This window comes from Diospyros lotus, chromosome 5 (genome assembly GCF_014633365.1).
Source record: "Diospyros lotus cultivar Yz01 chromosome 5, ASM1463336v1, whole genome shotgun sequence".
NCBI lineage: Eukaryota > Viridiplantae > Streptophyta > Magnoliopsida > Ericales > Ebenaceae > Diospyros > Diospyros lotus.
This window is the reverse complement of record NC_068342.1, coordinates 7,539,051-7,554,757: the sequence shown is the minus strand read 5'-3', so window position 1 is coordinate 7,554,757 and position 15,707 is coordinate 7,539,051. Positions and strand designations below refer to the sequence as shown.

The 15,707-nt window shown below is 45.9% G+C and overlaps 1 protein-coding gene across 2 annotated transcripts; it reads right to left on the bottom strand.

Annotated features, from left to right (window-relative positions):
* Positions 1-589: 589 nt before the first annotated feature.
* On the bottom strand, positions 590-4,503 carry LOC127801882 (tubby-like F-box protein 8). Of its 2 annotated transcripts, none has more exons than XM_052337378.1 (6): positions 4,171-4,503; positions 3,832-3,897; positions 2,492-2,940; positions 2,199-2,286; positions 1,954-2,086; positions 590-1,471 (listed from the first exon to the last, which is right to left on the bottom strand). In XM_052337378.1, exons 3-6 carry the CDS (start codon positions 2,837-2,839, stop codon positions 763-765), a joined length of 1,278 nt encoding a protein of 425 aa, XP_052193338.1. In that variant the 5' UTR covers positions 2,840-2,940; positions 3,832-3,897; positions 4,171-4,503; the 3' UTR covers positions 590-762. The 2 variants fall into 2 exon arrangements, with proteins under 2 accessions (XP_052193338.1, XP_052193337.1); XM_052337377.1 differs by having other exon boundaries at positions 4,221-4,503.
* Between the last annotated feature and the right edge of the window lie 11,204 nt (positions 4,504-15,707).

Genomic DNA, 15,707 nt, shown 5'->3' with positions numbered 1-15,707 from the left:
AGGCCATTGTAGCAGTTTTTCAAACCTAATTGGTTGTGAGGATTCAAATTTCCTCCCCAAAAGTCCACCACCGGCCAGCTGCTCCACACCCACATGACATGTCACATGCTTGGTTGGTTGTGTTAGGATAAAAGACACATCACCTTGCCCTGTTGCTTTGTCCTCGCTCTAGAGATAATATTGAAAACCAACCCCTCTCAATAGAACATGCATAAAAATACCTAATTAAACATTTATTATAAAATACCAAAATCTGTACTAAAAAACTTGTTATTTGTTAACCTCACATAAGAGATCAAAACGAATATTGATAGTAAAGTTAATTCGTGATTGAAATATGACAAATCTAAGTTGTGAGAACAATCTCTTAAAAAACTGCATATAAAAAATGACTTCCTCGGGGGGCCTGGAAAGGCGAAAAACACCCATTGTCATCCTACTCTGCTCTTGCCATAACTGAGCACAAACATATTAGCAAGGAAAATCATGAAAAGAGGCAATGAAGAGGATGAGTCTTTGCAGAGGTTTCCATGGCTTTGCTTGTCCAATTCCCAGACAGACATCATTGAAAGAGACAAGAGTTGTAGGGTTCTACAATGATGTGAGCATGTTTACTCAAATGGCAGCATAATTGGAGTGAGTTGTACAACATCATAATGACACTAACAACAAATCTCCTGCCCTAAACGATGTGAAAAGGAGAAGAAAATAAGCAAGAACAACAACGAAAAGGAACTGTTTTATGTTTCTCTAAGTTTTCCTCTATTCACAAGCCAGCTTGGTGTCAAAGCTGCTCAAGCATATTGCAAATGCCTGAAATGCAGATAGGGGGTATCTATAATCCATGGTAAACATGTCTTTGCCAACCTTACCAAACTGTAGAATGACTTTGTCATGATCCGACTGGGCCGGCTGAGACCCGGTTGGGGCTGAAGATGGTGACTGCGTGGCGGCGATCAACTGAAAGTTCTTGACAGAAGCAACAGTCACCCGCCCTCGAAAGTTCAGGCACCAACACTGTAACTGTTCATGCCACCTAGGAGCCTTGTTCTTAAGAATCAAGGGTTTCACCTTGCCATCTTCATCCTCAATAGATGAACCGTATATCTCAGAAAATCGGGAGCTGCTGAATTCTGTTGAATGGTCTAATGACTTCGAGAAGGAAACACTTCGAAATGAATCCTCAAGGGGGCGGGGAAGAAGCTCTGGTTGGCCAGGAACTGTGCCTCCTGCATCTAGTGCTGAGGCCGGGATGGAGTGCATGATGCAATGCATCCTTCGAGGGCCTCGGGTCCCTAGCACATTCAGTTCGTACTTAATCCGGGCTATGTCGTAGCTGCCTGTTGGGACTTTGGGCGATACTTTTTTGGAATTGAATCTGCGGCTGGTTCTCCCTGGCGCGGGTACATGGCCACAAGTGTAGGGCGGTTGTGTATCATATATAATGAATTTTGTACCAAGGAAATTTGAACTGAAACAAGTACATAAGATTCTGTCAAACACTGAACTCATCAATTATAGAAGAATACTAGCACAATTTTGAACACAATTGGCTACTGCCCTATCAAGCGATGAAAAATATTCAACAAAAGACAGAAACAAATAAAGAATTCTTTTTTTTTTTTTGAAGAATTCTTCTATGGGTAATAAAAACCACTTGCTTCTGGTTGCCGTAACATGTTAATTATACTTATCGACAAAAAAAAATGTAAATTTCAGTTGCCCTAAACCAGGGCTTGCTCTTGGCTGATTTCAGCTATTATGAAGATTCGCTCTTATGACGGCAATGATTGCAACCGATTTGTCGTATGCTGACACGAACTGAAAGCTAATATTGCTACAACTTAATGAAAATTCTTCAACTATTGCATCAAGACGAGATTTATCAAAGCCTAAATCAGATTGAAATCTTGAATCTAACCAGTGTACAACAAATGAAATCCATTGTCTTACCTCAGCTTTCCAATATATGTGTTGCTAGATCTTGAAATATCGTCGGCATCCATTGAAATAATGTATTCTGTGTAAGTAGTACGTCGAGTTCGCTTCGCAGAAAGGAGGAATTTTCCATTTTCAACTAGCAAAACTGCAAAATTTAGAATCAGAACACGCCCAGATACATTCCCTAGGGACTCATAAAGCTCCAAAGAAAATTTACTCTTGAGCAACCTACCAAATGGTTTGAACAGAATGCTTACCAGGGCTAAGACATAGGAAAAGGTGGTATGTCAATTTGGATTTGTCCCTTTTAATGAAGCATTGAATGGTTCCATCATGGGGGCCGGGCTGTAAACACGAACGAGGAAAATATCTAGTAAACACTCTCACTAACATTGTTCGGCATTGTATTTACAGATTCGGTGCAAAATATGATCTCTACATACAGTTAAAGCATACGACATTGCATTGAAGTAACTTAACGACGAAATGACATTGAAGTGGAGCAAGAATTACAATAAGTAGAATAAAAAGGAAGGCAGAAACAAGATACCTGCTTCAGGGACACTGGGAAAGTAAGCTTGCCACAAAACTCCGGGCTTCTGACAATTTCTTTGCACATATTCCTCCATGACCGGCAAACAGAAGCACAGGCGACGACATGTTTTCTAGCGGGCCACGCACTCTCGCTCTCCTCCAATCTTTTAACTATATCGAAAAGTAGCTCTGGAGGGAGGTTGGCCCAACGGCTGCTTTGAATTATGAGGGGCTGGTCGTGCAAGTCATGGAATGATCCGTGTGACTTTCCCCTGTGATGACCATGTAGCCTTACTTCGAAACCCCTCCTGGATAAGCTCCCAAAACCATCTCTTACATCACGGACTATGCTGCGAAACGACATTTAACCTGCTAAGGCCGTAGCTGACAGGTGGTGTAGTTGCAACACCCAGTTAATTCTCTCTTCCTTACAACACCTTCCAATAGATCAGAATCTACTCATGGCTGCAAAGGGAGAGAACATAAAACACAAACCAAAAAGAAAAAAGAAAAGAAAAGAAAAGCAACTCAGGTTTCTGCCACAAAGATAGACAAGGGAGAATAAAAGAGAAGGGAGAAAAGAGAAAAGACAGCGAAGGATATAAAGCAAAGGAAAAGAAAAGAAAAGAGGAGTAGAAAAGGACAGCTTCACATGGACCTTAAAGTGCCCTAAACTACCAACTTTTGCTAGAGAAGACTTTTTTAGGCTCCTAATCCGACTTCTAGCCCACATCAAACTTGGTTGATACAATCAGATTCAAAGCATCAATCTTCAGCAACCGTTTAACTAAAATTAGATCTGTGGGTCATGCAATTTAGGTTTCAATTTGTAGCCAGATAGCTATTAACAATTCCCAAAGAATCCTAGGTAAAGAGAGAGAGGGGGAGGGGGGGGGGGAAGGGAACAACCCTTGAAACTACTCAGAATCCACACAAATTAGGGGTTTCTTCATCTCAAATGTGATTAAAACTTTTCGAAATCTTCTTCGCAAGCATTGAAAATAGAAACCCGGAACTAAAATTTTAAACAACCATCTATCCATCAATCAATTGTACCTTATCCTAACCAATTCCACTAAAATTTGAACATAGGCCGAACATTTTGCAAGGATTAAGTATCCCTCTCCAAATGGAAACATTGGATCCTCAAATGTGGGGTACGCCCCTTATAATCCGGCTTTGTAAGCCTCAATTTTCTTACAATTGCATTATCATTGAATGTATTTGGCCATTCAGATTTGAAACTATAAATCACTCAACCATCACGTTTTTGGAAGCAATATATCTGCCATATATATATATGTTTATGGAAGAGAAAAACATGCATTTATTCAACAGAAACCAGAGAAAACTAACCTGCCCAGATAAAATAGGGGCTGCATAAGATACGAATTGATCAAAGCTACTTGGCCTCTACAAGATCTGCAAGAACCCAGAAATGAAATTTTCTTAAAAATCAATTTCGATGGAACAAAGCTAAGCTTGGAGATCAGACAAAACCAAAACTTTACCAATATTTCCTACTCTCAAACGTAGAAAAGAAAAATGAGGGAAAAGTAAACCCAGCTAAAGAGAGAATTTGTAAGAATAGAATAGAAGACAAGAAATGTGGGATTAACTTGCACTTGAGGTCTACTATCCATGTTATAGTAGAGAGAGAGAGAGAGAGAGAGACGCACACACACACATCTGTACATCAGACCACAGAATCTGGAAACAGAACCAAAGTTTATGCAAGTATGTACCTATTTGTATGTGGGTTAGAGAATGTAGAAGAAAAAAATTCAGAGATGATCCTAAACTTTTCCAGCAGAAACAGAGGGAGAAGAAACAGATCAGAAAAAGGCTAGGTCAAACATGTATCATCTGCTTCCCCATCTACTATCTCTCTCTCTCATCCGGACTCCAAGCAAACATTAAATCCTATTTCAGGAACCAGATAGATAGAGAGAGAGAGAGAGAGAGAGAGAGAGAGGGGCGGGGGAGAAAAGGGAGAGAGAGAGAGGGAGGGGGAGAAAAGGGTTGGTACTGAGTTAGAATAACTCAGTACTATATTAGATAGATACTGAGTTAGAATATACCCAAAACACGGCCAAAATCAGGGGAAACAAATAAAGAATACAATGCAAACAAAAACGCAAGATGGCTGTTTGACCTTTTGGATTAGAGCGTCTAATTGAAGTTGCAGAGAAAGATGACAGAAAGAGCAGGTGGGTTATGTTACTCTTGTACCTGAGCCTTCCCAAACTTAACAGGGTAATGATATGATGCATTTTCTCCTTTTCTTTTATTTTTTTCAGTATAAAGGGTGGCCTAGGTGTGCTAATTTGATTAGGTTTTGCATCCAAGTTTAAGAAAATAAGTAAATTAATTGCCCATTGCTTCAATATAAACTTAGAGTGGCAATCAATTGAAGTGAAATTTAGCTTAGTTGAGCTCAAGTTTTACTTTAGACTTAGTTTCTAAGCTCAAATTTGAGCTTAATTCATGTGAACTAAGTTCGGACTTAGCTCATTAAAACAGTTGACAAATTGAGCTTTGACTCTTGGCTTGAGTTCAACACAAGCTTGAGTGCTTGTCAGTGAACTTGAGGTTAAGTTCAGGGTCGACGAAATCTGTTATTTTATTTAAATTTAAATTTTTATTTTATTTTATTATATTTACATACGTTATTATGTTAAATGATTAAATTAATATATATTATAGTTTTAAACATATTTAATTTAATTATATTATTATAATAATATAAAATTTGATAACTTTATATTAAATAATATATTTATAAAATTTTAACAAGTTAAGTTTTGTTGAACTCAAATTCGACTCGTTTATAAATTGAATTTTAAAATTAGACTCAAACTCGATTTATTTATTTTAACGAACGAATTCGAACGAATTTTTATCAAATCAAACACTGAGCTATTCGGGAATAGCTTTGCCCATTTGCAACTTTATATAAACTTCATTGATAAGGTCTTTTTGAGAATCTATTCCCCTTTTTATCTTCTTAAGCCCGTGATTTATGCACATCACATTTACCAAATTTGCCCTTTGGATTAAGCAATTTAATTTGGGATTTGGAGAATCTTTCTCATACCAAGAGTGGTTGACAAGTTGTACGCAAATCATAATACCCGTTTGGTTAGTCAATGAGGCTACTTGATTTAAAAGAGTGGTTTAAAAGTTCATGTGCTGAACAAACAAGTCAAGCAAGCTTCATGCCTTTCATTTCATCTTTTAGAACTTGATTTTCTCTTTGTTTTTTAATGGTTTTTTCAACCTTATTTTCTATTTGCAACAAATTGACTATGGATAGTGAATGATTGATCAATGCTCCCACTATCATGGCCATTTTTGTTGCCCAAATCCACATTTTGTCTTTTATTCAATTTTTTATTATTTTAATTATATTTTTGACTTAATTTAATTTTCATTGTTTTTATTACACCCATAAACTTGCATTTTCAAGTTAATTTAATCCTTATAATTTTATGTCAAAATATATAGATTAAATTAAGTCTAAAATACATATCCATAAATAAATGTAATTAAAACAATAAAATATTTAAGTTATCACACAAAAAAATGTCAAAGTACGGAGATTAAATTAACTTGAAAATACAAATTTAAGAATATAATTAAAATAACAAAAAATTTAAATAATCATACAAAAAAATATGAAAGTGTAGGAGAAAAATATAGATTTGGCCCATTTTTGTTTAATCCAAGCACTTGTCCATCACTTTTGATTTGTGAAAGTTTAGGTAAATTATATTATTAGTTCATGAACTTTATACTTGTCGATGTTTGATTTCGGCCGACCGTGATTTGTTTTGGGCCGCGGTGAGTCAATCCAAAAATATCGAGAAGGAAGGAAGAAAACCCCTCCCCCCCACGTTCCAAGCGTGTACACCAGAATCTTTTACGTGGTTCGGCCAGAACGATGCCTAGTCCACGGCCGCCATCTGATCATTCTCCCAGAGTGGCGGTATCTGATTATATTTTTCTTGTCCCTCCTCCTTGCCCCTCATGGCCTCCTTTATTTCCATTTTTCTTGAGGGACTTTTACAATCTAGATAATATATAAAAATACAGTGTTTGTATAATGGGGGACAAATAGTTCTTACCGCCTTCGCAAGACCGGGAGTGGGATCCTCATTACGAGGGGCATGGGCTGTTACAGATAAAGTGATTGGACCCTACCTCTGACTTCTTAGCAGCTTTGCCGCTCATGCGAGCTGGAGGTTTTAGGCGAGCGACCTGGATGGTCCAGCGATCTGGAGGATATTTCAGGAGCTCGTTAGTCGATTGCTCCGAGCTCGTTGGGGGATTGCCGGGAGCTCGCCATACGCTCGCTTTACGAGTTCCGGATCTTTGGTGGAGGCTGGACCTTCCTTGACGAGGTCGTCCGGGCCTTCTTGGCCTTGGGTGATTGGGCCGGTCTATCGGATCGAGTCTGGCCCATGCGGGGTGATGCGGGAAATACATATAACATAAGCCCCCCAGTTCGCGGCACGATCTTCGTGCTGGGAACTGGCGCGTGCCAGCTGTTCTTCCATCCCTCCGACTTCTGTCCAATCACCTTAAGTCTCGTCGTTCCACGCAGCACGCTTTGTCGGCAGCGCATTTAATGCGCGCCCCCTCCCCATTTCTGCGCATGATTACACTCGTGGGACCCACAAGCTGTTGTGCGGCCGCTGGATGCGGAGCATGTGATAAGTCGTCATTCGATCCGACGGTTGGGATGGACCAGGCCGTCAGTATAAATAGTGGGGAGTGTCCACCCGCTTCTTCTTTCACGCTATTTTGAAACTCCCTCAAACCTTTGCCTCCCTGCTTTCTTTTTTTCTCTCTCGAGGCCTCCGTTATCGCCGTGCTTTCAGACGTCTACCGTTCTCGTCCGGTGCTTGGTACGAGTCCCCATTCAGTCGTCAAGCGCAGCTTTTAGGTAAGTTTGTCGTGACTTTCTTCTTCTTCTTGTGAGGCCGTCCACCGTTGGTTAGCCGTCAGTGGTTTCTCTGGCTTCGTCGATCTATGTCGTTCTCATTTTTGGAGAAACGGCACGATTCGGTTTGTCGTTTGCTGGGCCTTTGGGTCCAATGACCTTAGGATTAGCTTTTCATAGAACATCGGGCTTGCGGCTGCAGCCCCTCCGCCCTAGGCGGCACCCCTTTTGCGAAGCGCTCGGCCTGGAAGACCTAGGGGACATTTTAGGGTTTTTCTTCTAGTTTCTTGAGGTCTGGTTCGCGACTTGCGACCTGACTGTTCTCTCTTTTCCTTTGTAGATGTCCGACCAACACCGTGGAAATTCAGGTTAAAAGCGCTGCAATTATATCGTAGGAGAAAACGACACTTCGAGCTCTGAAGATTGTCTCATTATGGAGGGCCAAAATCTTGGGGGTACGAGCTCGGGGTGCAGGGAGGTCGCCGTCCCGACCTCTCGGGAAACCGAGCTGAAGGTTCAAGATCAGATCGCTGGTGGGAGTGCTGATCTTGCGGTCTTCAAGAGATTCTCGTCCAAGGCCAAGCTTCACGAGGTGATGACTTGTGCTCAGGAGTTTCGTCTCCCCAGGACCTGCCGAGTATACATCCCTGCATCGAGCTCCCATGCAGCATACCCGCCAGCCAATTTCATAGCTATTAGCCCCCAACACCTCGAGTCTGGCTTTAGGTTCCCAATAGCCCCGTACCTTATCGCCCTCTTGAACGACGTCAAGCTCGCCCCCTTCCAACTAACACCGAATTCGTATGCCCAACTTACTTCTTTGGCCGTTTTATTCCTTATAAACAAACTTCCTCTCCCTTCCCCAAAACTAATAAGATTTTTATTTTCTTTCAAAAATGCCAAGGACGGGCTGTATTACCTGGCGGCTCGTCCTTCTCCGTACAAGGCCGCCCTTCCTCAGGGTAAAGCAAAGGGGAAGTTCAACGTGGGCGATTACAAGTCCAGTTGGTTCTTCGTGTCTTGCCCTTCTCTTTCTCTACTTAGGAATTGTAGCTTCGCACTGACCCCTGGTAAGAGAATATGAGCTCTCACAAATCTTTCCTTTGTTCCGAGAGTGCTTGTTTTAACTTGCTCATGCTTTGATGCAGATTTTGGGGGGAAGAAACCGATTTTATCGGCCGAGGAGACTGATATCCTTGGTAAACTTGTGGCTGCGGAGTCGAGCTCGGAGATTCTTGAGCTTTCGGACGAGCTACTTCGCGAATACGAGCTCGCCTCTCCTCTTGGCACCGAGACTATCGAGGGAGATCGTTTCAGGGACTTGGGTGCGGAGGTTCTCCCTTCCGGCTTACAGCTCGCTGAGACGAACAGTTCAAGAGGGGAAGCCGACCAAGACGATAATATGGTTGATCTCGAGCTCCTCCAACCGAAGCGTCATAGGGCGAGGTCGAGCACTATGTCCTCCATAACCCCGAGCTATAGCTCGCGGGATGGCAGGTCGGAGCAGCCGCAGCCGCAATCACGCCCCCAGCAGCAGCAAACCCAACAGTCGCGGGGGGGGGGGGGGGGGCAGCAGGAGCAGCGGCAAAGAACACTGCCCCGTCAGCCCCAACAGTCAAAGCAAGCTCATCTGCAGCTGGGGCATCAGCCCCCTGCCTCCCGAGACCATGGTTCGAGTGGAGCCCGTGGGAAGGAGGTCGCAGTGGAGGTTCGAGACGCTCCTGCTGCCAGCTCGAAACGGAGATCGGACCAGCTGCAACAGGGGGAGGATATCAGGGCCAAACGGGTCAGGGTCCGTGAGAAGGAGCTGGCCGTGGAGGCCCTGCCAGGAGGGGTCTTTGTTGGTCCCCTCCTGGATTTCGTGTCCGATTTCCTGGGTCCGAACTCGAAGCCCCTCGACGACCCGAAGTTAAAGGGAATCCCCCTTTGTGATTTTGTCGCCCGTCACAGCCTGGTGGTAAGTAGGAATTCTTCGTACCTTGGTTTCTTAGCCTACTTTTTTAATGAGCTAACATTTCTTCTTTTGCAGACTTCTCTTGCTGCCGTGAAGCTTCGAGCTCAATACAAAGATTTTGAGGAGCAGCTTCAGTCGGTGAGCATGTCCCGTCAGGCCGAAATTGCGAAGCTTGAGGACGAGAAGAACGCCCAAAAGGCCGAAATAACGAAGCTCTCGGACCAGAAGAGAGATCTCCAGGTCGAGCTTCTTGCCACTCAAAAGGAGGTGGAGGGTTGCTTGACGCGTCTGAGGATGGAGATCCAGAAGAATAAGGATCTCGACGAGGAGCTTCGCAGGTCGAAGAACATGTGGGAGCAAGCCAACTCCGGGCTCACCGGCGAGCTAAATGGAGCGAAGGCGGAGTTGCGGAGGGCTGAGGAGCGACTCAAATCAACCGAGGCAGAGCTTAGGGCGGCGAAGGAGGAGCGGACACGGGCGGATGATCGTGCCGTCCGATGCGAGGAGCTTGCCAAGAGGACCATTGATGATATAAGGGCGGAGGTCGGAGAGCGGATGGACGCGGCTCGTAGGGAGACCAGATCCGACACCTGCTCGGCATTTCTGTACACCCTTTGGGTGAACCATCCTGAGATGGATTTCTCCTTCTTCGGTGCGCAGGCTGTCGAGGAGGTGGCTCGGTATGCTGCCGAGGCCGCGGAGGATGCTGATGATGCCAGTCCCCTTGACTCGTTTTTGGTCGCAGCGCAAGCTCCTCAGGTCGGGGCCGAGCTATCCGGGGTCGCCGCGGCTCAGCCTGATGAGACTGCCAAGGAGCCTCCTGTGGAGGTTGCCGAGGTTTGCCCAGCCAGGACTGTCGAGGTCGATCTCCAGCCGACCATACCTAATGAAGCTCGCCCTGTCGAGGTTGATTCTGCAGAACCGAACGCCCCTCTTAGCTAGGATTCCCACATGTATATATATATATATTTTTTTGTAATGTGAGCTTCATCTCATAATAAAAATTGGCATTTTGTGCACGTTGCCTCAGATTTCTTCGCGAATTCAAGTTATCTCTGACGAGGTTTTGGCATGACGATTCTTGAATCATGACTTGAAAGTAATTTCTTCATGGTATAACTTGAAAATTTCTTCAACAAAGCTCCCGTATTTTTGAAAGGTCCACTGATAAGGAACTTTTGAGTATGTAACTTGATAATAAACTGTTCGAACATAGGTCCAGGTAGATCCGGAGTTTTATCAGCTCGTAGACTAACGCTCTTTAACTAGCTCGTTGATGATAGTTGTAATAATCAGCGCGAACACTCATACTTAGGCAATTTCCAGGAAACCCCGTTCGGCATATTTTGACAAAATAACGAGAGCCTTCCCGAGATATATGTAAAGTCGGACGGCCTTGTGATCTTGTCTAACATGTGGTGGCTGAGAAGCTCGTTATAGGGCGTGTGCCTGATAGGTCGCGAATGCTTTATTTTTAGCCAAGTTAAGACGGACCTCAGCTGATAGGGTCCAATACGCAAGTTTGCTGGGGTATGAGATTATGCCATGGCCTCGGCCGGCATGTTGAGGCTTTAATAAGTTTTCAATAAATTGGGAGCGAACACTCAGGTAGGTCGCAGACCATGGCTTTAAGCCAAGATAGGAGGACCCCAGCTAGTGAAAGCGCAGCCTGTACCACCAAGTTATATGTTCAGGCGGGTCATAGAGTGACCCCAGCTAACACACCATGGCTTGTTATTTCGTTTGACTTGTACAGCCGGGATATGTGTCCAGGTAGGTCGCGTTACGTCCTCAGCTAACACCCAGTGGCTTCTACAAGTTTTATTTGAACTGAGAGGGAACACCCAGGTAGGTCGCAGACCATAGCTTTAAGCCAAGATAAAAGGACCTCGGCTAGCGAACCCAAGCTCGGGGTTACTTGTGGAAGTGGTTGCTCAGTAGGTTCCAAACCATGACATAAAGTCAAGATGATTGGTTCTCAGCTCGCAAACCACGACCTGAGGGAGGGACCAAGGTGAATGCTCGGTTAAGCCGTTGACCGTAGCGCCGCGGCTAGGTTATTTAGGCCTCAGCTCGCAAACCATGGCTTCTCGACCCCTCGTTACGGGGGCATTCAATCGAATACCAATAAGAATAAAGTGCAATGAAAGTTCATAAATTCTGACCAGAATCATGAAAGTCATTCGTAATGAAAAAGACGGAGCATAGGCAAGAACGATTACATTTATCTGAAGTAAGGACGAAGGTGTTCTGCGTTCCAAGCTCGTGGGAGAGGGAGACCGTCCATGTTTGCCAGATGATATGCTCCGTTATTCAAATTTTCTTTGATGATAAATGGACCTTCCCAGTTAGGACCTAAGGTGCCATCGCTTGCAGCCCGTGCTCCTGGCAGTACTAGGCGTAGTACCGGATCTCCGACGTTGTAACGTCGGATTCGGACCTTCCTGTTATAGTATCGTGCCACTCTTTGTTGATAAATGGCGATCCTCACGCGAGCTACATCTCTTGATTCCTCGAGCAGGTCCAGATTAGCCGCCAGTAGCTCGTTATTGTGATCTGAGCTGAAGGTGGCCCTTCGGTGGCTGGCCACTTTATTCTCAGCGGGGATCATAGCCTCCGACCCATACGCCATTGAGAATGGAGTTTCTCCAGTGCTGCTTCGGGCTGTTGTTCGATAGGTCCATAGCACTGTTTGCAGTTCATCCACCCAGGCTTCCTTTCTAGCCTCAAGCTTTGCCTTCAGGGTCTGCTTGATTATTTTGTTGACTGCTTCGACCTGCCCATTGGCCTGGGGGTGATCAACGGCGGTGAAACTCTTTTGAATCCCCATTGACTCGCAGAACTGGATGAATTACTCGCTGGTAAATTGGGTTCCGTTGTCCTTTACTATTTGCTGTGGCACTCCGAATCTGCAGATTATGTTATCCCATGTAAAAGCTTGTGTCTTCGCACTGGTGATCTGTGCGAGCTCTTTGGCCTCTGCCCATTTGGTGAAGTAGTCGACTGCCACTATGGCATGTTTGCATCCTCCGCGAGCCATGGGCAGCGGCCCGATTAGATCCATGCCCCAAATGGCAAAGGGCCAAGGGCTGCTCATCTGCTGCAGGTAAGCCGGCGGAGCTCGCGGAACCTTGGCGAACCTTTGGCACTTCTCGCATTTCTTGACCGTCTCTATGGCATCTTGCTTCACGGTGGGCCAATAAAACCCTTGTCGGAGGGCCTTTTGTGCCAGAGAGAGTGCCCCTGCATGATTACCGCAGTGGCCTGCATGAATTTCTTCTAGCACAGACTGGCAATCGGTGCCGTCAATGCACCTCAGGAGTGGGGCTGAGAATCCCCTCTTGTACAGTCTTTCATCGTAGATGCAATATCGGGCGGCTTGAGCTCGCAGGCGACGTGCTTCCAGCTTGTCTTCCGGTAGTTTCCCGTCTTGCAGATATTCCAAGATGGGGGTCATCCATGAGTTTTGGGGCACCGTGATCAGTAGCGTTTCATCTCGTTGTTCTGTGCTCGGGGTGGCCAAAAAATCGACAGGTATGTCCCCCAAGAATTCTGCGTCCCGGGCAGTTGCTAGGCGAGCCAGAGCGTCCGCATGAGAGTTCTGGGAACGGGGGATTTGATGCATTTCATATTTTTCGAAAGTGGCTAAAAGTTCGCGTGCCTTCTGTAAGTATGCTGCCATCTTCGTGTCTCTGGCCTGGTATTCTCCCCGCACCTGGTTGACAACTAGTTGAGAGTCGCTGAAGATCTCCAAGAATTCAGCTCGTATTTCCTTTGCCAGGCGGAGTCCTGCTAATAAGGCTTCATACTCGGATTCATTATTGGTGGCTAAAAAACTGAACCTCAGGGCGCAGAGGATTTTGTGACCTTCGGGGCTTATTAGCATAACCCCGGCTCCCGCTCCTTGTTCGTTCGATGATCCATCGACGTATAGTTCCCAGGACGGTCCTTTCAGGTTTTCCGGCTCTTCGTCAATTGGCCCAGTAAACTCGACAATGAAGTATGCCAACGCTTGACCCTTTATCGCCGTCCTTGGTTTGTACTTTATGTCGAACTGAGCGAGCTCAATAGACCATTTTAGTAAACGGCCTGAGGTATCCGATTTTTGGAGGATTTGTTTCAATGGGTATTTGGTCAGGACTTCGATCTCATGAGCTTGAAAATAGGGTCGCAGCTTCCTTGATGCCACTATTAGACAGTAAGCTAATTTTTCGATTGGTGCGTACCTTGTTTCTGCATCGATTAGGCTTTTGGAGACGTAATAAATGGGGTGCTGCACCCCTTCTTCCCCCCGAACGAGGGCCGCGCTGAGAGCCTGTTGGGATACTCCTAAGTACAAGGTCAACCTCTCTCCCTCCTTAGGTTTGGCGAGCAGTGGGGCCCGTCCCATGTATTCCTTTAGTTGTTGGAATGCGAACTCGCATTCTTCTGTCCATCTGAAGTCTTTCTCCTTTTTTAGAAGCTCGAAGAATGGGGCACACTTGTCAGTTGCCTTTGAAATGAAACGGCTCAGAGCCGCGACCTGACCATTGAGGCTTTGCACCTCCTTCTTTCTTATGGGCGACCTCATGTCGAGCAGAGCCTTAATTTTGTCTGGGTTGGCTTCAATGCCTCTGTTGTTTACCATAAACCCAAGAAATTTTCCAGAGGCTACACCGAAGGCGCACTTGAGCGGGTTGAGCTTCATCTGATATTTCCTGAGGACTCCAAACGTTTCTCTTAGATCGGAAACGTGGTCCGTCACTTGCTCAGATTTTACCAGCATGTCGTCAACGTAAACTTCCATGGTTTTTCCGATCAGTGTTTCGAACATCGTATTGACCAGCCTCTGGTAGGTCGCGCCAGCATTCTTCAATCCAAAGGGCATGACCTTGTAACAATAGAGCCCCCGGTCGGTTATGAACGAGGTGTGCTCTTGGTCCATGGGGTTCATGGGGATTTGGTTGTAGCCTGAATAGGCATCCATGAAACTGAGGAGGCGGTGACCAGCCGTTGCATCCACGAGCTGATCGATTCTGGGGAGGGGAAAGCTGTCTTTAGGACAGGCCTTGTTCAGGTCGGTGAAGTCGATGCAGGTCCTCCACTTCCCGTTTTTCTTTTTTACTAGGACCGGGTTGGCCACCCAGACCGGATAGTGGGCTTCCTTGATGAAATTATTCGCCAAGAGTTTGTCCACTTCTTCTTTAAGAGTGGTATAACGCTCCGGAGTCATTGGCCTCCTCTTCTGGCGCACTGGCCTGTAGCCTGGATCTACGTTGAGCCTGTGTGACATGACTTCTGGGGCGATTCCCACTATATCTTCGTGGTTCCATGCGAATACATCAAGGTTAGCTTTAAGGAAATCTGTAAGTTGGGATTTTACCTCGGGGGCTAGACTCTTGCCTAGCTTGAGGTGCCTTTCCTCGTCTGCCTCGCCAACTGAGATATCTTCGAGCTCTTCCATGGGACCGGTGGGCTTTTCGCAGTTGACCTCGCGTGGATCCAGGTCCTCCCATCGGCCGGTTGATCGCGGGTCGACTTTTGCGATGATATTTACTTTCTTTCCCTTTGCTCCCATTTTCAGGGCGTCCTCATAGCAACGTCTTGCGAGGTGCTGCTCGCCTCGTACACACCCTACACCGTCGGGGGTCGGGAATTTCACCGTAAGCGACCTGGTTGAGGTCACTAGATCCAGGTCGTTTATCGCCAGCCTTCCGAGTACGACATTGTATGCTGAGGGGCAGTCAATTATTAGGAATTCTGCCAAAGTAGTGGCCTGGCGGTTCGCATCCCCGATGGTGAGGGGAAGGCTGATCCGACCGACGGGAATCACTGCGTCTCCCGTGAACCCATAGAGTGGCTCTGGGGACGAACTCAACTGTTCCGGTCCCAAACCCATCTGATCGAAGCATGCTCTGTACATTACATTTATCGAGCTGCCCGTGTCCACCATTATCCTCCGCACTTCGGAGTTGCCGACCTGGGCTCGTATAACGAGTGCGTCGTTGTGCGGCCAATGGACGTCTCTGGCGTCTTCTTCCGAGAAAAACATCTTCTCTGGGATTGGGTTACCCCTAGGCCGCTTCGCGGGAACCGGCTGTTCGCCCGATCTCGCTAGCAAGACATGGTTGGCCTCTCGTATGTATTTGTCGCGGGATTTGTGGGAGGAACCAGCGAGGTGGGGCCCGCCATGGATCGTGTAGATGGTTCGTACAGCCGGTGATTGGTCGTCATCGGTGGGAGGCTGCTGCGGTACCGGCGGCTGGCTTGGTTGATTAGTCGGCCGCACCACGTAATCTTTCAAGCGACCTCTTCTTATCAGATCTTCGATGGCGTCCCTTAGGGCCCAGCATT